This window comes from Phalacrocorax aristotelis, chromosome 3 (genome assembly GCF_949628215.1).
Source record: "Phalacrocorax aristotelis chromosome 3, bGulAri2.1, whole genome shotgun sequence".
Lineage (NCBI taxonomy): Eukaryota > Metazoa > Chordata > Aves > Suliformes > Phalacrocoracidae > Phalacrocorax > Phalacrocorax aristotelis.
In genome coordinates, this window is record NC_134278.1 from 24,716,369 (window position 1) to 24,739,976 (window position 23,608).

Sequence of the window (23,608 nt, forward strand, 5' to 3'; positions counted from 1 at the left end):
CTTAGGCAAACTGTAAACAGGATTAAATTTACTACTCATATACATAATCTGTGATGCATATCAGTTCATTTACAGGCATGACATTTTTAGGTGGACATACTAATGTAGGAGAGGTGAATTGCATCATCAAAATGCTTCTCTATTTCATAATTACAGTGAGACAATGCTCAACTAAAGTAACAATTTTCTATAAACTGCAGCCTATGACACTTTGTAATATTAATATAAAAATTGGTTGCACTGTAATAGATACAAAGTCAAGATTCAGTCAGTTGATAGTAAAATATTGCCCAAGAGGGTGAGGGGTCATGTTCTAATTCTGAGCAAAACTCAGACTTTTTGGTAAAAAAAGATTCAAATAAGGATGCCCTTTACTTTGCCTCTATAGAACATGTAAAAGCCATCAAAGCCTGGAGTTTACTTTCTTTTTAGCTAACTGCGATCACAAAGACAGTGTCTTTGAGGTCACATGTCGCAATCCATGAACTTTCTCATCTTTAAAATGAGATTCTATATTTGGACAGGTTCTTCGTTAAACAAAGGGGAAGCAGAATCATTGAGGTATCTTGTGACAGGGTAGAGGTTTAAGATCTTACACTTGGCCTAAAGCAGGAGATATGTTGAAAGCACAGATGGATAAAAGTTTCATCAACAGTAAAAGAAGATGAGAAATTCTAATAAAACTAATGAAAGCACTAAGGTAACACAGAGAAAAACAGTTATCATTCACTTTCATATTAAGACATTGACTACAATTCTGAGATTGTAAACACTTCATATTTTGCAATTCTGGAATTATTTTCCAAAACTACAAAAATATGGACTCACAATTGTTTGTAAAACAAGACTGAAAGCCAGAATCCAAACATCAAATGATAACACTATATTTCATAACAGAGATGCCACTACTACTGCAAAATTCAATGTGTATACTTCAGATGTTTTCAGAAAGTCCCCAGAAGCAGAGGTTGAACTCCATAAATAATATATCTTTGATAAGTTAGACAAATACGGAAATGAGAACAGATATCTTTACATTAGAAATACAGAAAGATAAATGATAGCAGAAAAATAACTCAGCACATAGATTTAAATTTTTGAACTTTTTCATAGAGGTACAATGAGATGAAGTTCATAAGTTTAGATTGAGGAAAAATGTGAAGTGTCAGATACATAACTTGTGCCAGTACTCTCTCCAGTATAGATTCACTATATCCACTTTAAGTAATTCACAAATGGATTCTACAAAGAAAATATATTGTCTTAATAAGCATTATTCCTAGAAATGACACAAGTAAAGATGAAACTATGAAAGAAAGGTCAAGAAGAGGTGGAATTAATCTAAATAAAGAATATGTCATTGCCCTCAGGCGAGACAACATACCTGAGCTGTGTAACTGTATAGGCTAAATGTGTTGCACTGTATCTTAACACACTTTAATGTCTTAGCCATAATAATGCTACAGCTCTGTAACATCTCACTGAAGCAATTGCAATAGTGTTTCAAGAGCCTCTGTGATCGTACTTTTTCCATGTTGTTCTCACATTGTTATTCTCATGGCCATGGATCTGCAAATCCCAGTAGATTCTCATGGGCAACAATTGTCACTGTCATGAGAATCACCCCTTCTTTCTCCCCCTCCCCTTACTTCTTGTTTTGTAGATTTCAGTTCACATTAAAGAAAACCAAAATGAGGTGCATTAAAAAGTAGATAATAGTAATTTAAATAATCAGCCAATATTATCCAACAACATATGCACACAGAGGTCAATAAATGTATAGTTTACTAAACCTGAAGCTAACATCTACAGAACTTTTCACTCTTTAGTTTGACTATTTCAGTATTGAAACTAAGGTAACTACAGGTAAACTGAAACATTTAGATAGGTGCTTCAATTTATGGAAAATGTTTAGGGAGAACTCCCACTCTTCTAATTGGAACTTCCAGATACTGAACAGTGAATGGTCTCTCAATGTTTTACAGCATCTTTTGTACAAAAGTATTCTGACAAAATTACTATCAAATCATTTTCACCATATGTGCCCATAAGAAACCATTGAAAATATTGTTAACTGGTTTTGTCCTTCTCTTTAAGGTGAACTAATTATCACAGAAATTAACAAAAAGTGATACCATGTGTTAATAAGCAAGAGGTCTTTCTTGCTGCAGGTCTATGCAACATATTAAAATGAAAAATATCAATACATGCATACATACTAAGAGATACCAGATATTTTTTACTAGAATGAGTCAACTTCAGAAGGTATCAAACTGAAGCTCACAGTCAAGAAAAATTAAAGATGTTTTATTGCCAAGGTTCTCATCTCTTTGAGACAGAAGCAACACAAATGAAGCTAAGGTAATTTAGATCACTTTTTTGGGGGGGTTAAATTTCCACAATCTTATACATCTTCTTAATTTCCTCAACCATATACAACATATCATTTCTGTTGTTTTTGTTACATACTAATTTTGACTTAGGTCTGTGAAGACTCTTGGTGAGGCATGAAAACAAGTTTTGTAACTTCTCCAATAAAGTCTGAGAAAACGAATCATATTTTTTTAAAATAATATCCAATATAAGGAATTACACAGGTTAGCAGAATGTAACATTTAAAATTTTTCAAATACAATAGAAATTTGTAGTTTGGATTGACCTTCAAGCAAAAAGCATTAGATCAACAACTTTCAACTTTACTTCAGATTCTTTTTAGTTATTTTGTGGATATTTGTGAAGCCATATCTCCATTAACCATCAATTAAAAATGGAGACAGTATCAAAACTCTAAATTTGTGAAAGGACTAAATGGCTTTTTGAAAAAGGTTTGTTGGGTGTAATGAAAGAAGTTACAACATGAGTTTAAAACAGTTAATTTAGTTCGTACCTTGATAAACAGCTTTGAATCCTGGTGAGCCAATGCTGTCATCAGATTGTAAATGAAGCCACATCTGGTTGCTCATGCTCACAATAAGATCAGGAACACTAGATCCAGTGAGTCTGTATGTAGGATAAATTGCAAAGTCATTTGCAGAGGCATAAATTACTATTACTACTACTACTGAAAAATACATCCTTTTAAACTGACAATATAATATGTAGGCCTATTTGCAATATATTACCCTAGTGTTCTGGTCCACTATTTTTTGACAAAATTAACTATTCTATATGGATTAGAACAATATGAAATCTTAGGGAAAAAATTTATTTTGACTGCATTCAGGTTAACAATGATTAAACATCTTTAATAAATCTGTTCCTACTGAAAGCTTTCTTTAAGTAATTAAGCTATTAGAGCTGTGAGGGACTGTGTGAGTTAAGTAGTTTTCACATTTTTAGATTAGTATTGCTTTTTTTGCCATGCTTTTTGAAAGTGAAAGAAGTTGGTTTACATGCCTCACAGTGCATGTGTCCGGAAGACCTTACTAGAACCTCAGTCACTCTATTCAAATAACCCAACTGATCTCTTAAATGTAAGGGGAATCTGCTATTTCTCATATAGTACTATGTGATAACTATGTATAGATATGTGCATTTCAACACAACACATATAAGGCAAGGTGATGAATCCCACCATAAAATCTTAGACCTTCTTAGTAATATTTTTGTACATCTATAATTCTGGTATCTTAAGGCAAAAAGATGTGTGTCAAAAATTAATAAGAAAAAAAATCTTTGCAGATTACTTCTTACTGGTGAAAAATGCCTACTATATAATCAGGTTCCAATATTGTATCTGAACGACTGTTCAGGTCTTTGTGATAGCTATGTAGTCTTTCAAAAGGTAGTGGGAAAAGTCACACAAAAAAAAGTGGCTGCAGAATATCTCTATATAAGCTGCTATCAGATACGAAAACAAAAAACATCACAAGAAAAGGACATCTGCCTTGAATTCCATGAAGAGCTCCACGTGTCAGAAGCTTTGGGGACAGAAGCTACAGGTACTCCAGTAGCTAAAGGAAACTAAGGAAATTATTAAGGAAATAGTAATGACTATATTACTATATATAGTATATCTATTATATATAGATGTATATCTACTCAATAGTAGAGACTTTGTCTCTCTCATTTATGTAGACTCTGTTTACATATCTATTATACATATATACATATATAATACATATATATGATGGTCACATACTGGATTCTCTGCCTCTAACTCTCAGCTTTGACTATGTGAGATAAGTAAAACGAATACTGTGCCAAACTGAGACCAGGTGTCCTAGAAACATAATTTCTCAAGAAAGAAGCTATAAAGAAAAGAGAAACCAGTATTTGGATTCTTCCACAAACATCTTATTTAAATATAATCAACTGGATGTTAATACCGCTGCAACTGAAATGCAAAGACATAATAAAAGGAGATGCTGAGCAGAAAGAAAGTGAGAACTGAGGAGTCATGGGACAAGCTATAAGAATCCTCTCCATCTTGAATCTAAAATCTCATCCATCAAGGTTATGAACAAGAACTGTACATTCCATATCTACAATATTTTGGTTTCTCACTCTGATATATTGAAAATAAAATAATTAAAAAAAAGTTTCCCATCTGACTGGAATGGGCTGGAGTCTTACTAATTACTACTGCCTACGCACCTAGAACTGCTGCTATAATGGCTGAGTGTGCTCTCATATGGTCTAGAAGATTTTTGGTTAGGACCTGGTAGTAAGTACTTCACAGTATTATGATATTATAGGTGCAGAAAAGTAGGTGGAAAAAAAACCCTATTATAGCTCAGCATAAGCAAACACAAAGAGAGCTGAGCTTGGATAAGTAAGGAAGTTAAGACAGTGATATGTAGCTGAGTTATTTAGTTTGACCTGTGTTAATAGTAAGAATGAAAACAAAGCAGCTGCTTAGTCAGAAAATTTGAGTTGCTTGCCAAAATAATTGGAATGGTACAGGTTCAAAAAGAAAGATGTTAGGTTATAGCCAGTATAATTAATATACTATTTCTGATAAAATAATAATTGTTGGTAAAGTAGTGCATTCATTTGAAATTAATAATATAGGTATCCTATACAAGGAAAAAACCTCACCAGATACTGAGCTGCATAAACAAAAGTAGTTTAGGTGATGCCTGTAGAAACTGATATATAAAGAAAGAAAAGATGAAGAGTATATATACATTTTGGGGATCACCTACTGAAACCACAGCAATAACCATTAATTTCTGGCCTATGCTTCCAGTTAAAACACTTAACCAAAATACCAGGCCATAACTGTTAAGCCATGCTCTGTGTTCTGCACTTTGCTATCAACAAAAGTTTGAGGCTTTTTAGCAATGAAGAAAATTCACTGATGACTCTTGACGGTTGTGGAGATCTGTTGGAAGACAACAGGAAAACCTGTGGTTTTCCTGCAAGAATTTCTCAATGGCTATGCAGGTGTGTAAATCTACTGCCTAATCAAGTAACAAGTGTTTAAATGGCTCTGTTTATACACAGTAACCTGATTAATGTACAAGACGTACATTGATAATTTCTGAACACAGATAAGATGAACTCTAAATTTCTAAGTCTTTATGAGTAGTATGGGATACTTCTACTGTATCTAAATATCTGTGTAGCATGTAAATAAAATAAAAATATAAAAAATCATTTTAAAACACAACAAAACAGAATAAGATGTAATCACATCACAAAGCCACAGATTTTTCATCATAAAAATAGTTGAACAGATGTGTTTGGTTTTTTTTAAACTTGTTTCCCAGTAAAACGATCACTATACAATCACACTACCCATGCTTTTGACCTTAGTTGTCTCCCTACTACAATTTGAATTGACTAATTAATATTAAATGAAATTTTCAGAGGAAGGAGGTAATAAAGATATCTAAAATCTGACAGGCTTGATGAAAATTACCAACTTGGTAACAAAGAGACTCAAGCTGAGGAAAAAATCCTTCAGCTTAATGTAATCTTCCTTCAAAATGCCAATGACCTATCCATAGTCAGCTTGGTCAGGTTACATCTAGGGGATATAGGAAGAGAGTCAAGACTGTTGGAAAAGAAAGGGAAAAGAGGGAAAGGGAAAAGAGGGAAAGGGAAAAGAGGGAAAGGGAAAAGAGGGAAAGGGAAAAAAGGGAAAGGGAAAGGGAAAGGGAAAAGAGGGAAAGGGAAAGGGAAAGGGAAAAGGGAAAAGAAGGAGGGGAAGGGGAAGGGGAAGGGGAAGGGGAAGGAGAAGGGGAGGGGGGGAGGGCAGGGGAGGGGAGGGAAGGGAAGGGAAGGGAAGGGAAGGGAAGGGAAGGGAAGGGAAGGGAAGGGAAGGGAAGGGAAGGGAAGGGAAGGGAAGGGAAGGGAAGGGAAGGGAAGGGAAGGGAAGGGAAGGGAAGGGAAGGGAAGGGAAGGGAAGGGAAGGGAAGGGAAGGGAGAAAACAAAACCCAAAGGAAAACAGAAAGAAAGCCAAAAAAGCAGAAATTAATAAATAGCAGAATAGGTTTTATTGTTGTTGTTGCGTTTTGGTTCTTTTTTTTAGGGGTTCCTTGCCAATACTTTAATTCAAATTGTTGATGGTGCAAGCATGGCAACAAACTATGAGTATATGTAGTGTAATAATAATACATAACTATTAAAAATACAGAAAGTATGTGATTAAAGAAAGGTATGCTGAATTCCTAAAACATTTTATTGCTGTTTTAAACAGATAGAAAAAAAATGTTCTGATAAGTGTCATAAGTTGAGAATGAGAAGCCTGACTTGTATATGAAGGAGGCTGAGGTTTAGATTTTAGGCTTGAGATGTAATTTTCAGGGGCCTGAAGTAAATTTTTAAAATATATAACAACAACTATATTTTCATTATGCTTTTTCCCCTCTTATGACTTAATCAAAGAAAAATTCCAGTGTGCATTATTCATGTATGTATATGTATTCAAATACCTCTGCTACACTACCTTTTTCTTACAAATGTTAACTACTCAATTATTTTTAATTTGAAAAGAAAATAATCCTTTAAATTAACGATATTCCAAATAAATGTGAAAATGCTTTGAGTCCTTTTCTTTTTCTTGTTCTTTTACTGTCCAGATTATTTTAAATAAATGTGTTTTGGAGGCATTAGAACAATAAAGGAAGCTGAATGAAGCACAGCCTTTGTGACATTAAACTACTGTATAAAACAAAAATTTCTTTTAGAATTCAATCATAAATAATTATTGAGTTTTTAATATGTCAACATATTTTCCTTCTTTGAGGTAAATCCCTTTTAATTCTTTGTCCAGCTTTTCTTCTCCTTATAAAGAAAGTTTTACAGTATTGTCCAATCCTTCAAAGATGACAAGTCACTGTACTTACTGTGTGCTTAATTGCAACCACATCACAAACTAAAGTTCTAAAGGTTTGTCTTTTAAGGGTGTGATAAGCAGTAAATGTCACTAAAATCCCTAATTTTACTTGGCTTTGCATTTTTCTTTTAATACTACTAATGTCAACTACCTAGTGAATCACAGGAAAAAGACTCCAACACAGTATTAAAAAAACAACCAACCAAACAAACAAATGAAAAACCCAAAACCTACTTTCTTAGATTTTACAACTTGGGAAGAATTTTTTAAGTAACATGAAATAAATTAAGTTATTAGGAAGTCAGATTCAGTAATGTTTCAGAGATATAGAAAGGTGGCTTTTTTTTTTTTTTTCTACCAGTTATGGAAGGGTAGTTTGTTTTCCAAGTGCCCAGTCAGTTTCCAAACTGTGTGTGAATAGAAGAAAAGCATAAGCGTTTACAAAAAAAACATTTCTCTGTCATGGACGGTTGTCTGTGTACTGAAATAGCTGATATAAGCAGCTGGGTTTGAATGACTAATTTGTGATTTCTCCTTTGTATCAGGGAAAAAAATAACTCTATAGAAAAAAAGTTAAAAGATTCCTGTTTTAAGGGAACAATTTCAAAAAAGCTAATTAAGTTTTAATGTAACTCCTGCAAGAAAAACATATATCATAGATTTTGAAAGCAAAGCAGACTTTCTAAAGCAAACTGTTAGTTTAATTTACAAGAATTTAAGAACACAAAACAGGGCATTGCAGGAAAAGTTCTAACTGATATTCTTTACCTCATACATGAGTATTGCTAGTGAATTATTTTGTAAGGGAAGTGTATAGTTTCTAGCCAAACTCTGTTGAATATGAGAAATAACTGCAGTCAAAACTTTATAGTGTAAACATATTTAGATTACTTTTCAGTAAGTTGTATTGCTGAATTTCCTGCTAACCATCTCACCATACATATCCCATAAAATAATATTGCTAAATTTTCAACAAGTAAGGCTTAAGATGAGGCAATTTTTAAAAATCATAAAATTGATGGGCATATCCTTTAATTAAGCTGTTGATGATAAGACTTTCTAAAAAGTTTACTATAAATTCCAAAATTAGACTGCTTTAATAAACTGAAACCCAACATATCCCTACTCAAAATGTCAACTACACTGTCATAGACATGCATTAAATTAATTTGAAATAATTTGCTCTTCATCAAAGTGTATTTTTTCTTCTAACATTTCAGCGCTTTTTTAGATGAACCTAAAAGACTTTTTCTAACTATTTTTCCAATTTCTTCCAAAAATTAAATTTGAGCTGGATAGTCTACATTTTTTTTTCTCCTTTTTAAACACTGGCATCCCTTCCCATTACCCTCCAGCTGTAGTGTTAGAGCTTTGAGGTTACACAGATAATTGCTAACTGTTAAGAGTTTGGACACTATAGAAAGCTTGTGCTAGGACTGATCATTTATACAGTGTGATCTTTGTGAACTCCCTCAATCTTTTTGCCATCAGGTATTTAAAGATGCCCTGTTTACTGACCTGCTGTAAACCAGTTTCCAGTGTTCATTGGATGGCTGGCTTATAAACGACCTGGTAAAACTGATCTCATTGTAAAGTTTGAGTGCTAAGTTTACAATGAAGCACCCAGAAGTAGCTACTTACTACCTTGATGGCTCTAGCAGCTGAAAGCTGTGGTTCAGATCACTTAGAAATTAGGTTTGGATTTAGAAATCTGTTTATTTTTGCAAATTTAGTTCAAAATAAATTATAAAAGCTATGAAGTTTTAGAATCAAACGCATGAGTTTCTACAGTCATATTCTGCAGAATTTCTGCAGAAATGCTGGCATTTAAGCTGCACACAGAAACTTGCTTAGCATAAGAAAAGCTATATTATTTTTTAAGAGATCCTGAGAAATTATAAATTAAATCTAGCCAGAAAAGTCTTTGCTATAAGCTGCTTCATTCACCTGAGAAGAATAAAAAACTGCAAGGTGCTGCTTAAACCTCATTAAATACAACAGAAGTTATTAAAACCAACTAACAGACAATTTTGGTAAGAAAATCACTTTGACATTTAGTTATGAGCTTTCTCATGATAATGTAGTCTAGAAGTGGACCTAGTGTTTTATGAGGAAAGTTACACTCCATCTATAGAAGACCTTTCTCAAAAGCAAGTGAAATGCAGCATATCTTTGATGCAGTTTAAATACAATATATTTCATAATGCATGATATCATCCAGAGTTTAATAACTGTAAAAACAGTGTCACAATAGAAATTCAGACTCGTTACTAATTATTGTGACACTGTAGTTTCATACTTGGGCCTTCCTATATTTCCACTGTATTTAAGTTATTAATCATTTACTTTCTCAAATAACTTTCAGGTTAGTGCTAATGTGCTAAATATTGCAACCCAAAAAGCAGATAAATTTAATTGCATAGACCTAATTTTCATCAAAGATACAATTTACAGTAAAGATGGAAGGGCCAACACTATACTGTAATCCTAAGTGATAGGCTGTAGAGTAAGGAGAAAACAGTCACTACTTTAGCTAAAAATCATACTGACGGAAGGGCTAGAAGAAGTACTGCATGCCTCTAGTGAGAACATTGTATTAGTGCTAGAAATGCCAATGATAGAAGTGGGTGTCTGCCACAGAGACCTTCAAAATGCTAGTAAAGTGAAAAATAGTTGTAGGAGGTGGATTGATTATGGGGCCCTACCTTCTTAAGTTATCAAAAATAACAATTAAAATAAGCTGACTATTTTAGAATTATTTTTTTTTCTCAGTCATGGAAAATATGTGTGGACTATATAGTCACAGGCTAAATACCTTCAAATGGAAAGGTTAAAAAAAAGAAATTTGACAATTACTTGATAAGTAATTTTAAAAAGGCAAACTTTGATATGTGAAGTACTCACAGTATAACAAGCAGAATGAACAATTTGGGGTACCAAAATTACTAAGTTCAAAAACTTGACTGTGAAAGAGTTTTGAGATCCCTGGAAGCCAAAATGTATCCCAATACAAAAAGGAAAAACTGCAAACCCTTTTGTCAGTCACAAGCGGTTAAACTAGCATCCCCAGAAAGACTGTTGCAATATTTAATTGGTCTGCAAAATACAAGAAAAAATAAGTATGGGTGTTGAAATTCTCAATCCCAGTTCAAGTCTTTTCCTATTAGGTTAAATACTAAGTTCTCAGAATGTTTTCTTTTTTTATCTTGTTTTCTTTTTCAGGTACTCAGAACATGGAATTCGATTTACTCAACAGTAGCTAGTTGCTACTGCAACAAAAAAACGTGTATCACACAAATAATCCAATAATTTTCAAGTCTAGCTTTTAAGACAAATTAAACTAGGGGTACCTAATTCTATGTACTATGACATCATAGTTCAGAAAGTAGCTATTAATAAATATTATAAACCATAAAGAAATAGGTAAAATGTGTCCTCAGGCTTGTCCCTCAAAAAATATTCTAATTAATTTAAAATAAAATCTGTGGGTGTTAAGTGTACTCATTTTGTATAATTATGTAAAATGAACATTTCAATAATTCATATGGATTAAAAAACTCAAAATTTAAAATGATGATGGATTATTTTTATCAAATATATTCAAAACTGTCTTTATCCAGTAGAATTCTGCACAATGTCAAGTAATGTTATTATGAAATAAATGCTGCTGGTTTATTTTATTTAGTCATTGCTGATTTATTAATCCTGTAATTTTGTTCTGTATTCTCTGATCAGGATTGAAATGCTAACTTAACCCTATAAAATCTACAACTAAAATATCTTGTGACCACAAGCTCCCATTATGAAGGAAGGAAAATGAGCATATGCAACCAAAACGAGATGGTTAAGACAGATAAGATTAATCAAGCTGTACAGGATTCTATTTTTGCCATTAGTCCAGATAGTATTAAAGAGCTGTATCTTAAGATTAGATATCTAGTTTGGAATTTTGCTTCAAATTTATGTAAGTTGCTACACTTTCTACATATTTAATATATTACTATATGTTTTATTTATATTATATTACATTACATTAATCCATGAACATGTTTAACTTTACTGAACAGTAGCCTATGTGCTTTCAAGAAAATTTTGTTCACAAATTCAGTTTCAAGTATATAAATTTTGAAATTAATCAATGGGTTATTTTACACAAGTTGTATTTTTTGTTTCCTGAAATCTAAGCCTTTTTCTTATTCCATCAATTGCTTCTGAATAGAGTTATACAGCTAGTACTTGTTCCTTAAAAGAAACTTTTAAGGTTTTAAAAATATCCAATTTCATTTCCTTGCATTTTTTGATCTCTGAGAATAAACCCTATAAAGATGTTATTAAAGATCTGGAGTGAATACTGTAATGAACAATTTTCTTTGACAGTACTCAAATTTTAAGCTTATATTATATAAACAAATTACATACATTAAAATTACAAAGTTAAATAGATATCTTATGACCCAGAAGAAACAATATGTGACAACAAATTTCCAAGGAAAATCTTTGAAATTCTGTACTTACACATACAACACTGTTCTGGTATCACCAACTTTCCCAGCATCTCCAACAGTAAGAGTGTCATAGCCTCTTTCCAGTTCAAACTCTTCAAAAGCAAGCTTTATGACCTATTAAAATCAAATAAGTCAGTTATTTCAAAACATACCCACAGGTTATCTGATCTGTTTTATTCTTAAAAACAATTATTTGGCTACCATAAGTCAAGTCATGAAGCACTCACTCATGACTTCAGCTAGTCTTATTTGATTAAAGAAAGATATATAGAAAAAGCAGAGGTGGAGAAATGTCTGCATTTTCTAATACCAAAAGCAAAGTCTTTGCAATAGTGTTTTAGAGGTATGATATACTAAAGATGCCAGTCACCTCTAACTGGTCGTAACTGTTCTTATTACTGAAAAGTTATTATAAACAGCAGTAAATTTTTTTTTTTACTATAACAATTATATAAAAAGTACATAGCATAATAGTGGAAGTATATGAAGTTAAAACATTTTTGTCTGTTGAATTATACAATAATAAGAGGGCAGGTATGAACTATCAATTCATAAGAAGGTGGAGGAATCTGGTGCACAGACATACAAAAGCAGAAATTTCCTTACATAAATTACTAACAATAAACTATGATTTCACTCAATGTCTAATCACTAATTGCACAGAAAATTAAAAATGTATTTATAATTTACTGAAATTATAATTGTATAAGATAAAATAAAATACAGAATGGTTTTAGTTTTGTACAGAATAAATAAATTTCTGAGGCAACCGCTTTTTAGAGTTCTCTATTGGTGAGAAGTAGTAGCAGATTACATGCATGTATACATATGTACGCTGCACCTTTTCATATTTTGATACCAAGGTTTCTGCAGACAACTTGATACAAAAGTGTCACAGTAATTTTCCAAGAAATTATTCATTTTATCTTTATACTAAATTTTGCAGATACCCCTGGGCAGAGTTTCACACAGCTTCAGCCATTGAATGAATATGCAATTAACTTTTCTTCTGTTCTGTGGCTAAAAACAATATTTGGGTCAGATTTGGGCTTTCTGCATCAGCCATATTATACTGCTATTTTGACAGCAAGGTGAAAATAAATCATGATGGTTTCCATCCACTTAAGTTTATTTCTATGTGATCTTCAAAACAGAATTAATCTCATCAAATTTTAGCCCTCTGAAAAGGCAGCATCCAAGCAAAGCTAGCAGTTTAAACTTTCTGAATATTAAAAAAGAAAGCCAAGGAATCTAATTTCTCTATGTTGGAATGGTAAAAGTCAAATTCTGTCAACTTCAGAAAGGAACTTGCACTGCTAAAGTATATGAGCCTTACATTGAACTGTGTCAATTCAGTTTCTAAAACAAAGAAAAGCCTGTTTTTAATAAAATACCCATTAATGTAAGATAATATGTTGCCTTTTGGTATAAATTCATGTCTTGCTTTTCATACCTTTCTTTGCCATCTCTGCTATTTTTATGTTTTTAAAGGTATGCTAAAATTGGCTCCAGGACGGAGACACCTTGTATGTTTTAAAATTGAGTTAATATCTACAGGAGTGTCATTAAAAGGTAAAGGAGTGGGAGGTTTAAAGAAAAGCTAAATTGTCCTAGGAAATCCATAGCAATGAAAAATATTATTAACTTAAATTGCTGCACAATTATTTCGGGAATGGGTCAGGGGTTTTCTTTTGTGATCTAATATAGGTCCTTTACAGCATATTTTGCAGACCTGTCAGAATTTGAGATAAAGTGTACTGCATTATCTACATTATGTTGCAATAATCACAAGAATTTCAGGCAATATGCTGTAGATGAAATAATATACATTTTCATCTGCTGATGTATTTTCTAGTATTCCTAGACTATAACAGTGGTTAACATGCAAAACTTCATTACTAAATCAAGACTAAAAAAAACAAATAAGAAAAGTATGTAGAAGCATAAAAGCAGAGTTGTTAATGGCAATAAAAATAATTACGTATATGAGACTTTTACTTTTAATGCAAATTTTATTTTATGTTTGGGGGAAACCTGATAGACTATTCGATGAGAAAATATAGTAACGTATTATTTAAATATGCTCCATCTAGTTAGACTCACAAATTCTTTTACATTACAATTTAAAAACAAATGTGAATGTTCACCTCTTTAATAATATAAGTTTAAAAAAGTAATTGGATATAAACCATAATGGAAGATTTAAAGACCTGGCTAAGCTTATATAATATGTCACTAATAAACAAAAACTTGTTTTCTTCACTTCCATGATAATTGTTATTCTATGCTAATATATAAAATGTGTTGGAAAGATATTAAAATGCTTGAAAATTAAGAATTTTAACTTAAATTCCTTTAATCTGATTCATAAAACCTAAATTTTACCATGTAAACATTAAGCACCCAGTCTAATCATGGCTCTTTTTACCGTCAGTAGACAAAATGACATAACACAAGTCACATTACCTGTCTTAAGGTGGGCCAAACTGCCATTTAGAGCTGCCCTTTCCATTGACTATGGGGATTTTGGTTGACTATGGGAGACTCACACTTACACAGATATATTTAGGTAAAATTAGTTCATCTGTAGATAAAGCTCTGAATCATCAGAAGGATTTTTATGATTCGTTAGATGGAAGGAGGGTTGTTTGACGGTTTATTTTTGAGAAAGAATGTAAGACAGTTATGTATGGATACAGTTATGAATACAGGGTGGGAAAACTTAAAAGGATTGAACCAGTATCAGCAACAACAAATAACTCATATGAGGTTAAATAATATTGATTTATATAGTGGGTGGAAAAAAGAAGCCCCAAGACACTTCTTCAGATTTAATGTTGTTTTGCAATCAAAAAAAATCCAATAATACTAATGTGATCATCATCATTAAATATGCTTACTCTGAACTGACTAAAATAAAGAAAATATTAATTTTCATTAATAAAAACTGGAAACACAAAAATTACTTCCAAACCTATTATATTTGGTTTTGGATGATCAATTATACTTCTTACAGAAGAATGATCCTGTTTGCTTTCTGAAATGTATGAGACAAAATTCCCTTACAAGCAATTCAGAATGATTACTTATGATTAGATAAACAGACTATGAAAATAAAAAAGCTTAAAAATATGAGACAGCTAAGGAGGCATCTAATGGAAGCTCTGCAACTGAATTTCCTGTCATAATTACTTTTCCTTAAAAACATTTTCCTTTATCCTAGCCACTCCCACACTTTGTACTTCTGCTGGCATAATTGCTATAGCAAATAATGGAGAAAAGCAGCACTGGAGTTGTAGTAGCAGAAATTTATGTATGGGCACTCTTCCTGGAATAAGCAGTAGGGAACACGGCAAGGTGACACTTCCAAAACTCCTAGGTGTACATGTTCTTTTCACTACTAATAAGACCTATTCTATTATCTCTTCAATATGTTAGAAATTTATGCATTGAATGTACTAAATACAAAGTAAAAAGTGAGAGCAAAATTTTTTCTTTTAAGACGAGGGCAGAAAAGAGAACTACCCATAAGTTGTCTCTCATATTTACAAGCAGATCAAGCAAACATCTTCAAAAATGCACACATGTGCTAGTGGAAATCTGTCTTATACCAAGTGTGAAACTGGTGACTGCTTGTACTGGTTTTGGCTAGTTTTCTTCATAGAAGCTTGTATGGGGCTGTTCTGGATTTGTGATGAAAACAGTGTTGATAACACAGGGATGTTTTATCTGTTGTTGAGTACTGCTTGTACAGCATCAAGACCTTCTCTACTTCCCACATTGCCCCACCAGCGAGCAGGCTGGGGGTGCACAAGAAGTTGGGAGGGGACACAGCTGGGACACCTCACTCCAACTGACCCAGGGGATATCCCACACCATATGATGCTGTGCTCAGCAGTAAAAGCTGGGGGAATAAAAAGGAAGGGGGGGACATTTGGAGTGATGGTGTTTGTCTTCCCAAGTAACCATTACACATGATGGAGCCCTGCTTTCCTGGAGATGGCTGAACCTGCCTGCCCATGGGGAGCAGCGAATGAATTCCTTGTTTTACTTTGCTTGCATGTGCAGCTTTTGCTTGCCCTATTAAATGGTCTTTATCTTAACCCATGAGTTTTCTCTCTTCTACCCTTCCAAGACTCTCCTCCATACCCCTGGGAGGGTGGGGGGAATGCACAGCTGAGTGAGGCTGATTTGCCTATGGGGGTTAACCCATGACACTACCTTACATATCGCCAAGTTTGCTCCTGCACTACATGTTGCCCATTATCTACAGTTCCCTCTATAGGCCTTTCCACCTCTGCTCACATTAAAATAAGGTAAATGTCCAAAAAGAGATGAAGGGGTTTTGTTGTTGTTATTGGTTTTTTTCTTCTTTTTCTTTTAATTACTGACTCTGGAAAGATAGAGGATTTTTCTTTTCTTTTTGAAGGAATGGTAAGAGTTGGTTTAGAAAGAATTTTACTCAGAAGATATCAACATGCTTTTCAAAGTAGGGCAGTCCTTTTTACTGCAATTTTAGTCTGAAATAGACAGCCATAAAGTAAGTTGTGAAAGGCAATTCAATAGCCTGAGAAACAGTATTATCCAAATTCCTAATTAATTTCTCTGTTTGTTAGGTAAGACTATCTTCCTTGAAATGATATAAAACTGAAAGGCATCAAGGACAACTAAATTTTTTTCTGGTGGCATTTCTTTTCTTTCTTTCTGTGTTTACTTTTACAAGAAGTTCACTCACTTTTGAGCTTGTATGCAATACAAGGGGAGAATGATGTTTACAATATTTGTTGTTTAAAAATATATATTTGGAAAAGGTGGGTGTTTTTACATATAAGTAGACACACAATATTTTAGGTTTCTTCTAAAAAGCATTTTAAAGATTCATCTAGAAGAGTCAAGAACTGTATAACTATTACCTTAAAAGTGAAGACAGATCCAAAATCATAAACAAATTAGCAGTAGCCTAGTTGTGGTTATAACCTCAAACATGTACTGAATTGAAGTATTATTAATCAATGTAAGAATAGCAAGAAGAGAAAAAATGAAAATTATGAGCTTTAAAACAGATAATTCGGTTGAAAGAAAGTATATTTATTCTTATATATAAAAATCTTGCTTATTTTCACAGTTCTGCCTAAATTTCCCTCAATGTTCACACTGGCCCAAGCTATACTAGTGTCTGATATAGGATTCCTAAGATGTATAACTCGACTGTAAATGTTAATGGATATTGAAATACATCCATTCCATATATAGATCTCTAATGTGTCCAACATAAATGGATAGGAAAAGAATTAAGAAAATTAGTTGTACCAGAAGGAAATGATGCCTGTGCCCATACACAAATCATGGGTATATATAATAACACTCACAGCAAATTTTGCATCCAGATGATGACATTTTAGCTAGCAAGAGCTTCCAAAGTTAGATATAAATTGTATTCCAGTTATAGATAACTTGCTATTTTCCAGATAATAAAGATGATTCAGCATAATTTTAACCCATCAGAGGTAATAAAGAAGTCTATGTGGATTTTCATCCCACCAAGGAATTTGCTTGAGATTCAATGAAGATATTTCATCTCACATATAAAAAATACATATGTAAAACTGTTATTAATTTAGAAAAAGTAAATTGTTTTTAAATATAGAATACCTAATGACAGGATTTCCTCTTAAACCAGTGAAATGATAGAGTAGCTGATACCCTTAAGACTGAATTTTATAAAGTGAAAGACAGGAAAAAAAAATTGTTTTTTCAAATTCCCTTATGAAACAAGTTATTTATTTTGCCTCAAAGCCCTTAAAAGGTAAACAATTAATCACAGCAGTATTATTAATAATCTGGCTTAGGTACAGCTGCAATTAACAATACACAAAATGAATAACTAACAATTCCCAGGTTGAAATAGCCTATTTCCAAACAAACAAAATAAAACTTATGCCAAAAAAGAAGGGCCTATCCAGTAAAATTTTAATACCTTCAGTTTTTATTGAGTTACAGCCAATATACTGAAAACACTTAGATTGTTTCTTATTTTGAAGAAATATTGAAGGTTTTTGTTACTACCTTTATTCAACAATTGCCGTTTCTTAAAAAGCAAGTATAAAAATATATTTGCTTGTTTTTCAACATTGGCATTATGATTTATATTTCTCATTCTCAGGAACTTATTTTCCTATTAACCACCAGTAACGACTTGAAAATTAACCTAATAAGCACACCTGGTAGAAATTAAATAAAGATAAAAACAAATAAAAGTAATAATATGTCAAATAACAATAATAATGTAAAATAAAAGGTGCTGATGCCTTTTTATAAAAGAAAAAAATTAATAGTTTAATCACAAGAATAAAAAGATAATAATTTTCAAATCCAATAGTTTATTTTATAATGAGCATCACCAGCTGCCTGCTCCATGCCCCAAATATTTCTCATGCAAGTAAACACAGATTGTCTTTTTCTCCATCACTTTTAATTCTTTGGATTGTCTATGATAATATCTACCTCTTCTGTATTCTCTACATTGAATGTACTTGCCATAGTCATTCTTCAGCAAGTTAATTACAGCCAAATATTTTGAGAACTTTAAGAGAAAGCAGTAGGAATAATCTTAAGAAAATCAGTTCATTTTGTTTATGTAGTAAAGGTTAAGTGATTTGACTCTGATCTTAGAATAGTTCTATAAGGAATTGCCTTCTGAAAACGTAGATATAGTGAGAATGGACATAGGGTGGCTGGAAGCTACAATTAGAAAAAACCTATAGAATTAACTGTAAAAATGACAATAATAAAATTCCTGTTACTATGAAGTGCCATTTTTACTGGTAGCTGTTGATTATGTAAAATAGCTCTATAACAAATCTTGTATTTAAGTCATTTAAATAGATCCACAGTAAGGCAATGAGCACATTATTAAACACAGTTTTGTTTCCTGTGTAGAGGGAGACACACACACACACACACACACAAAGATTATTTCAGAGTTAACAGAACTGCCACAATCTGTTAGTCAGTCACATAAAAAGCTTGTTGCCAAGTTAGGTTTTAATCTTCAGCAGTAGTGTCTAGACATCGTGTCAAGTTTCAGTTTACCATCTTAACCATTAAGATATTTTTCTTCTTTTTTTTCTGGTTTGTTTTATATATAGAAAAATATGTTGCCATTTCTAAATACACTGAATAGTATAAAGCAATAACAGTAAAATTTTAAGTTGAATACCAAAGTACAATGAATGTTTCACAAATTTATGAGTCATATTTTTAAAGAATTATCAATTAATTTAAGTCTGAAAGAGAAAATCAAAATTAAAACAATAGTTAAAAAGAAGTGCAAGAGGAGACAGTCATTCATATGCTCACACTAAAAGGTTGAAATTCATCATTTTGGACAATTTTAAAGACAATTCTCTGATATTCTTCTGCACATTCTTCTATTTCTCATTTTCTGCCAAAGGAAAATGCCAAGTATATGGTTTTCATTTTTGCTCCTGCTGCTGCTCCAACTATCAGAATATCAGCAGGAAACAAATATGGAAGTTTAAGCTTTAAAGAAACACTATATGATATTTTATATATATATATATTTTTTAATTTTTTTTAACAGAACAATGGAAAAGAAGGCAAAAAAGCATGCATTCATTACTACCTTCCCTTGCCATTCATGAAAAATAATTCCAACTGTGCTTATATCTTTGGAGATCTTTTCTGAAACATTTTAAGCACTTTTTCTAAAATGGTGAGCAGCACCCACTTGTGGAAAAGGCACAGCACTGATAAAAATTGAAGAAATATTTTTAGATTCGCTGTTCAAAACAAGATCTGAAAATACTGTTCTTTAAATTTGAAAATTAAAAGCTCCCAGTTAGCATTTGTTAAAAACAAGTTATATATAAACTAAGAATACATGAATCACCATAGAAGAGCTCCAGTTTAAATAAGGGCTCAGAACTTTACTTGTTATATGAGCACATGATTCTTTTTGGCTTCAGAAATTCAAGCAGGTGAAACATCCTTAGTTTACCCTGTTTGACTGTTGTCTTACTTCCTACAGTCTTTAAAAATAGGATCAATTTATGAACTAATCCAAAGTAGGTATGTGGCTTGCTAGAGCACAGGAAGTAAAGGGCTACATGAAGAAGTGCTTACAGATCAAAGGTGTACATCCATTTATTCGAACAAAAATCATTCACTAGACAGAGCCCTAGGTAGGAATCTGGAGAGTTAGATCTCAGCTCTGCTATTACTGTGTAGTACTTCAGGCAGGTCATTTCAGGTCCTTGAAAATTACTTATTTAACAGCATAATTACTCAAGAGTTTTCTGACATTTTAATTCTTCTTACTTAAACGTCATGTAAAACATGAACAAAATATGACAAACATTCAAACCTCAGAAAAGGTAGCTATTAAAGAAAATCTAATGAATTCTATATGTCTCAACACAAACATCATTGTACAAGATAACTTGAGGGTATTTATATGCCTTTGTAATGGTGTATTGGCCAGTGGAATATCCAGGAGATATCCATAACAAAATAACAAAGCAGTGTTTGTATTCATGACCTTACACAAGAATTCATTATGGGAAATATATATCTTTACAACCAAATTAAATAGTTCTACTAAAATGTTAATTTTTTGGCTAATGTTGGGTAAAGCCGATATTTAATGCATTCTATAGCTATGAAATGAATTTTAAAGATTGTTTCCTTCAGTACTAACAGACTGTCAACAGTAGCAGAGAGGTCCATAAGCACCTGCTTTCTCTGAGAAGTAGAGTACTTCAGCTCGTCCATTTCTTGTTATTATGGCAAAATAGTTCCAAAGGCACAAGCTATTTAATTTAGAAGGGTGACAAATCTTGGCATCACACTGTATTGTGCAACCAGGCAATTCAAGTGAATACTGGAAAGCCTCCAGAGGTACAGGGAGATGCCTAAATATTTATAGAAGTAAATGCCTCAGAAAAATGTATCAGTGGAATTAATTTGTTAGAAATGTATACAATCTCAGAGTTCAACTACTGTATAATGATATTCAGAATAGAAAATGGAAAGGTCTGAGCCATACTGAGGCAAGTTAGAAACTCTGATAAAGCAGGTATGTTACTGTTACTGTGTTAATGGAAAATCATATTTATGGAAATGAACATTTAGAGGAAAAGTAAACAGTAAGTCAGGATATAGCGTATCCTTCTTTGGGCTAAATTCAGATGCCCATACTCAGATGTTTTCTGTCATTTAAGATGCCTTTGCCTCCTGCCTAACTTCTAACTGTTTCTCCAGAAGGGTATGGATTTTCCTGTGTCATACCTACTAAACTTGCATGGACATCTTGAATACCTGAGCATCTCATAGACACCTGAGGATGGCCAAATGAATTGTATCTCTTCTGTTCTGAAGTATTTCATGTCATAAAAAGGACCCTGCTTTAAATAGAAACCCTCTTAATTAAAATGTTAAGGCATATAAACTGCTTATATATATTTATACATACAAGATTTTTATGTACATGATGAAAATGAATGAACTATGGCTGAACGTATGTTTGTTAATTTAATTCTGAATAAAACCATACAAATAAATTTGCCTTGTGTTTAAATTATGAATTAAAAAATTTATGAATATGAAACTTTGGCATTCATATTTCCAGATTAACTTAAACTAACTTTGAAACTTACATTTTCCCCAAAGCTTTAGTTCCTACTGTGTTTTGTATACATACAACTGTGTTTTGTAAACATATGACTACATGGCTTGTTGGCCCAAGTGTACTTTTGAAATAATAAATTATTTTCTAAATAATTCACTGTATTACTTCAGTAAACCAAAATTCAAGGCTAAAATTCTAGCCCTGTTGAGGTAAACAGAATACATAAGAATTTTCATATTGAAATATCCTCCCATCACTTCATCTAATACCTCAATCTACTAAAAGGAGATTGTTCAAATTATTACCTCACAAATAGGTTAGCTTTCAGAAGTTTGTCATACCTGTTTGTTTCACCTCACAAAATTACTTTTTTTCCAACAAATACTGTGATTATATTCTATATACAACAAAACTTAAGTAACCTTGTATAAAAATAGATTGTATATTTTGAGCCAGAAAATTAATGAAAATTTAAACCAAACAAACAATCTTGCTATTTTGGAAAGATTTGAACCCCCTGCGGTCTAGACAGTAGTAAGAACGTTAGCATGTGACACCAAACTTTCTAATTTACTGGCCACACATAACAAAGAAAGGAGCCATGAACTGCAGCCCGTGGGAAAGATGGGCACATTTGAGCAGTTTGTGAAGGACTATATAGCACGAGAAGGACCCCGCACTGGAGCAGGGGAAAAGTGTGAGGAAGGAGAGGCAGAGAGGAGCTGTTAATGAACTGACTGCAGCCCCCATTCCTTACCCCCCTTCACTGCTTGGTGGGGTAGGGAGGTAGAAATGTTGGGCCTGAGGGTAACTAGTTAGTAATCTCCCTGTCCATATCTCGATCCAACAGCTTCTTCATCTTATTTTCTCCCCCTGTTCTGATGAGGATTGGGAGCAATACAGCAGCTCAGTGGGCACCTAGCAGCCACCCAAAGTCAACCCACCACAACAATATAGGAGAATTGTCTTAGCATTATAAATTGAAACATTAAAATTGCTTTTAATAAAATTACTTATTACGGTATTTGCATCTAACTATATTACATATTAATATTCTAGGAGTGATCATGGTGAGAAAACAATAATTTCTCCCAAAAGCCATAAGAAAAATGACAGTGATGACAGCAAATACATTTTGAGCTTTGTTCAGCAACGCTTATCATAGTTTATATTTACAAAAATAAAAAGCACAACACAAAACATAATTACATATTTAATCTTTTTGGTAATAAAAGTCTACCTACATCAGCTTTAAAAACTAATCTCCCACACCTGAATGGATTCTCAAATTCTATACTTATGTTGAAAATGTCCCTCATATCTCAGTTATAATTAATATATTTATTTTCATCCTGTGCCATTTTGTGCCACGAAATTTATATGTGTTAAGAGAAGGTGGTAAATACGATGGAGTTTAAGGATTACAGGCTTGATTCTTATATCATCTACCTTGATTTTACATCTTTGCACCTGTAAGCACTTGAGTAGAGCTATTCTTGACCTATATTGGTAAAAAATGATACCATAATCAGCGAAGATAATCTCTGGTCATTAGTCTCAAAACCATATGGCAATCGGTCAAATATGCAGGTAATAGTGCCCTGTAAGAACACATTGGGGCACAAGCCATTATTTGGATCTAATTCAAATTATATATGGGTAAATGGAACAGTTTCTCTCAGTTTGCTTAGGCATCATCTGTAATGAATAAACAATGAGGAGATTCTGTAAAATCTCCATTAAAATGTAAAAAGAATAGTAGAAAAGGGTAGCTGCTGTTTTCCCTCTGCAGTATTATGTGACTTACTTTTAAATCATAGTGTATAATATATAAATAATTTACTCCAGAAAAAGTATTTTAATTTTACTGAATAGCAAAATGTGCTGTCAATAAAATAACAGGGAAAAAAAGGAAGAATGTCTTTGCAGATAAATTTCAAAGATTTTTAAACTAGTTTTAAATAAGCTAGCTCACTTCCAAAGATGTGCGCTTAATGACTTTCTTGTTGAAATTCTTATTCATATAGAAACATGAAGATATTGGCTAGAAACTTAAATACAGTGTAAAATTTCTTTAGACAATCTGGGCCAGTGACCAAGTAAAGTAGATTTTAAGATATGAGATTTTAAGATATGATAATGTTGCAAATATTACTTACATGTCAATG

The 23,608-nt window shown here is 32.5% G+C and overlaps 1 protein-coding gene across 1 annotated transcript in view; it reads right to left on the bottom strand.

Moving 5' to 3' along the window:
• The window catches only part of CSMD1 (CUB and Sushi multiple domains 1), a 1,237,849-nt gene that overhangs the window by 356,213 nt on the left and 858,028 nt on the right, over positions 1 to 23,608 (bottom strand). Inside the window, exons 11-12 of the mRNA XM_075086937.1 lie at positions 11,802 to 11,905; positions 2,888 to 3,000 (exon numbers count right to left, since the gene is read on the bottom strand). Of these exons, the coding sequence (XP_074943038.1) occupies positions 2,888 to 3,000; positions 11,802 to 11,905 (217 nt within the window). The remainder of the gene's footprint in view (positions 1 to 2,887; positions 3,001 to 11,801; positions 11,906 to 23,608) is intronic.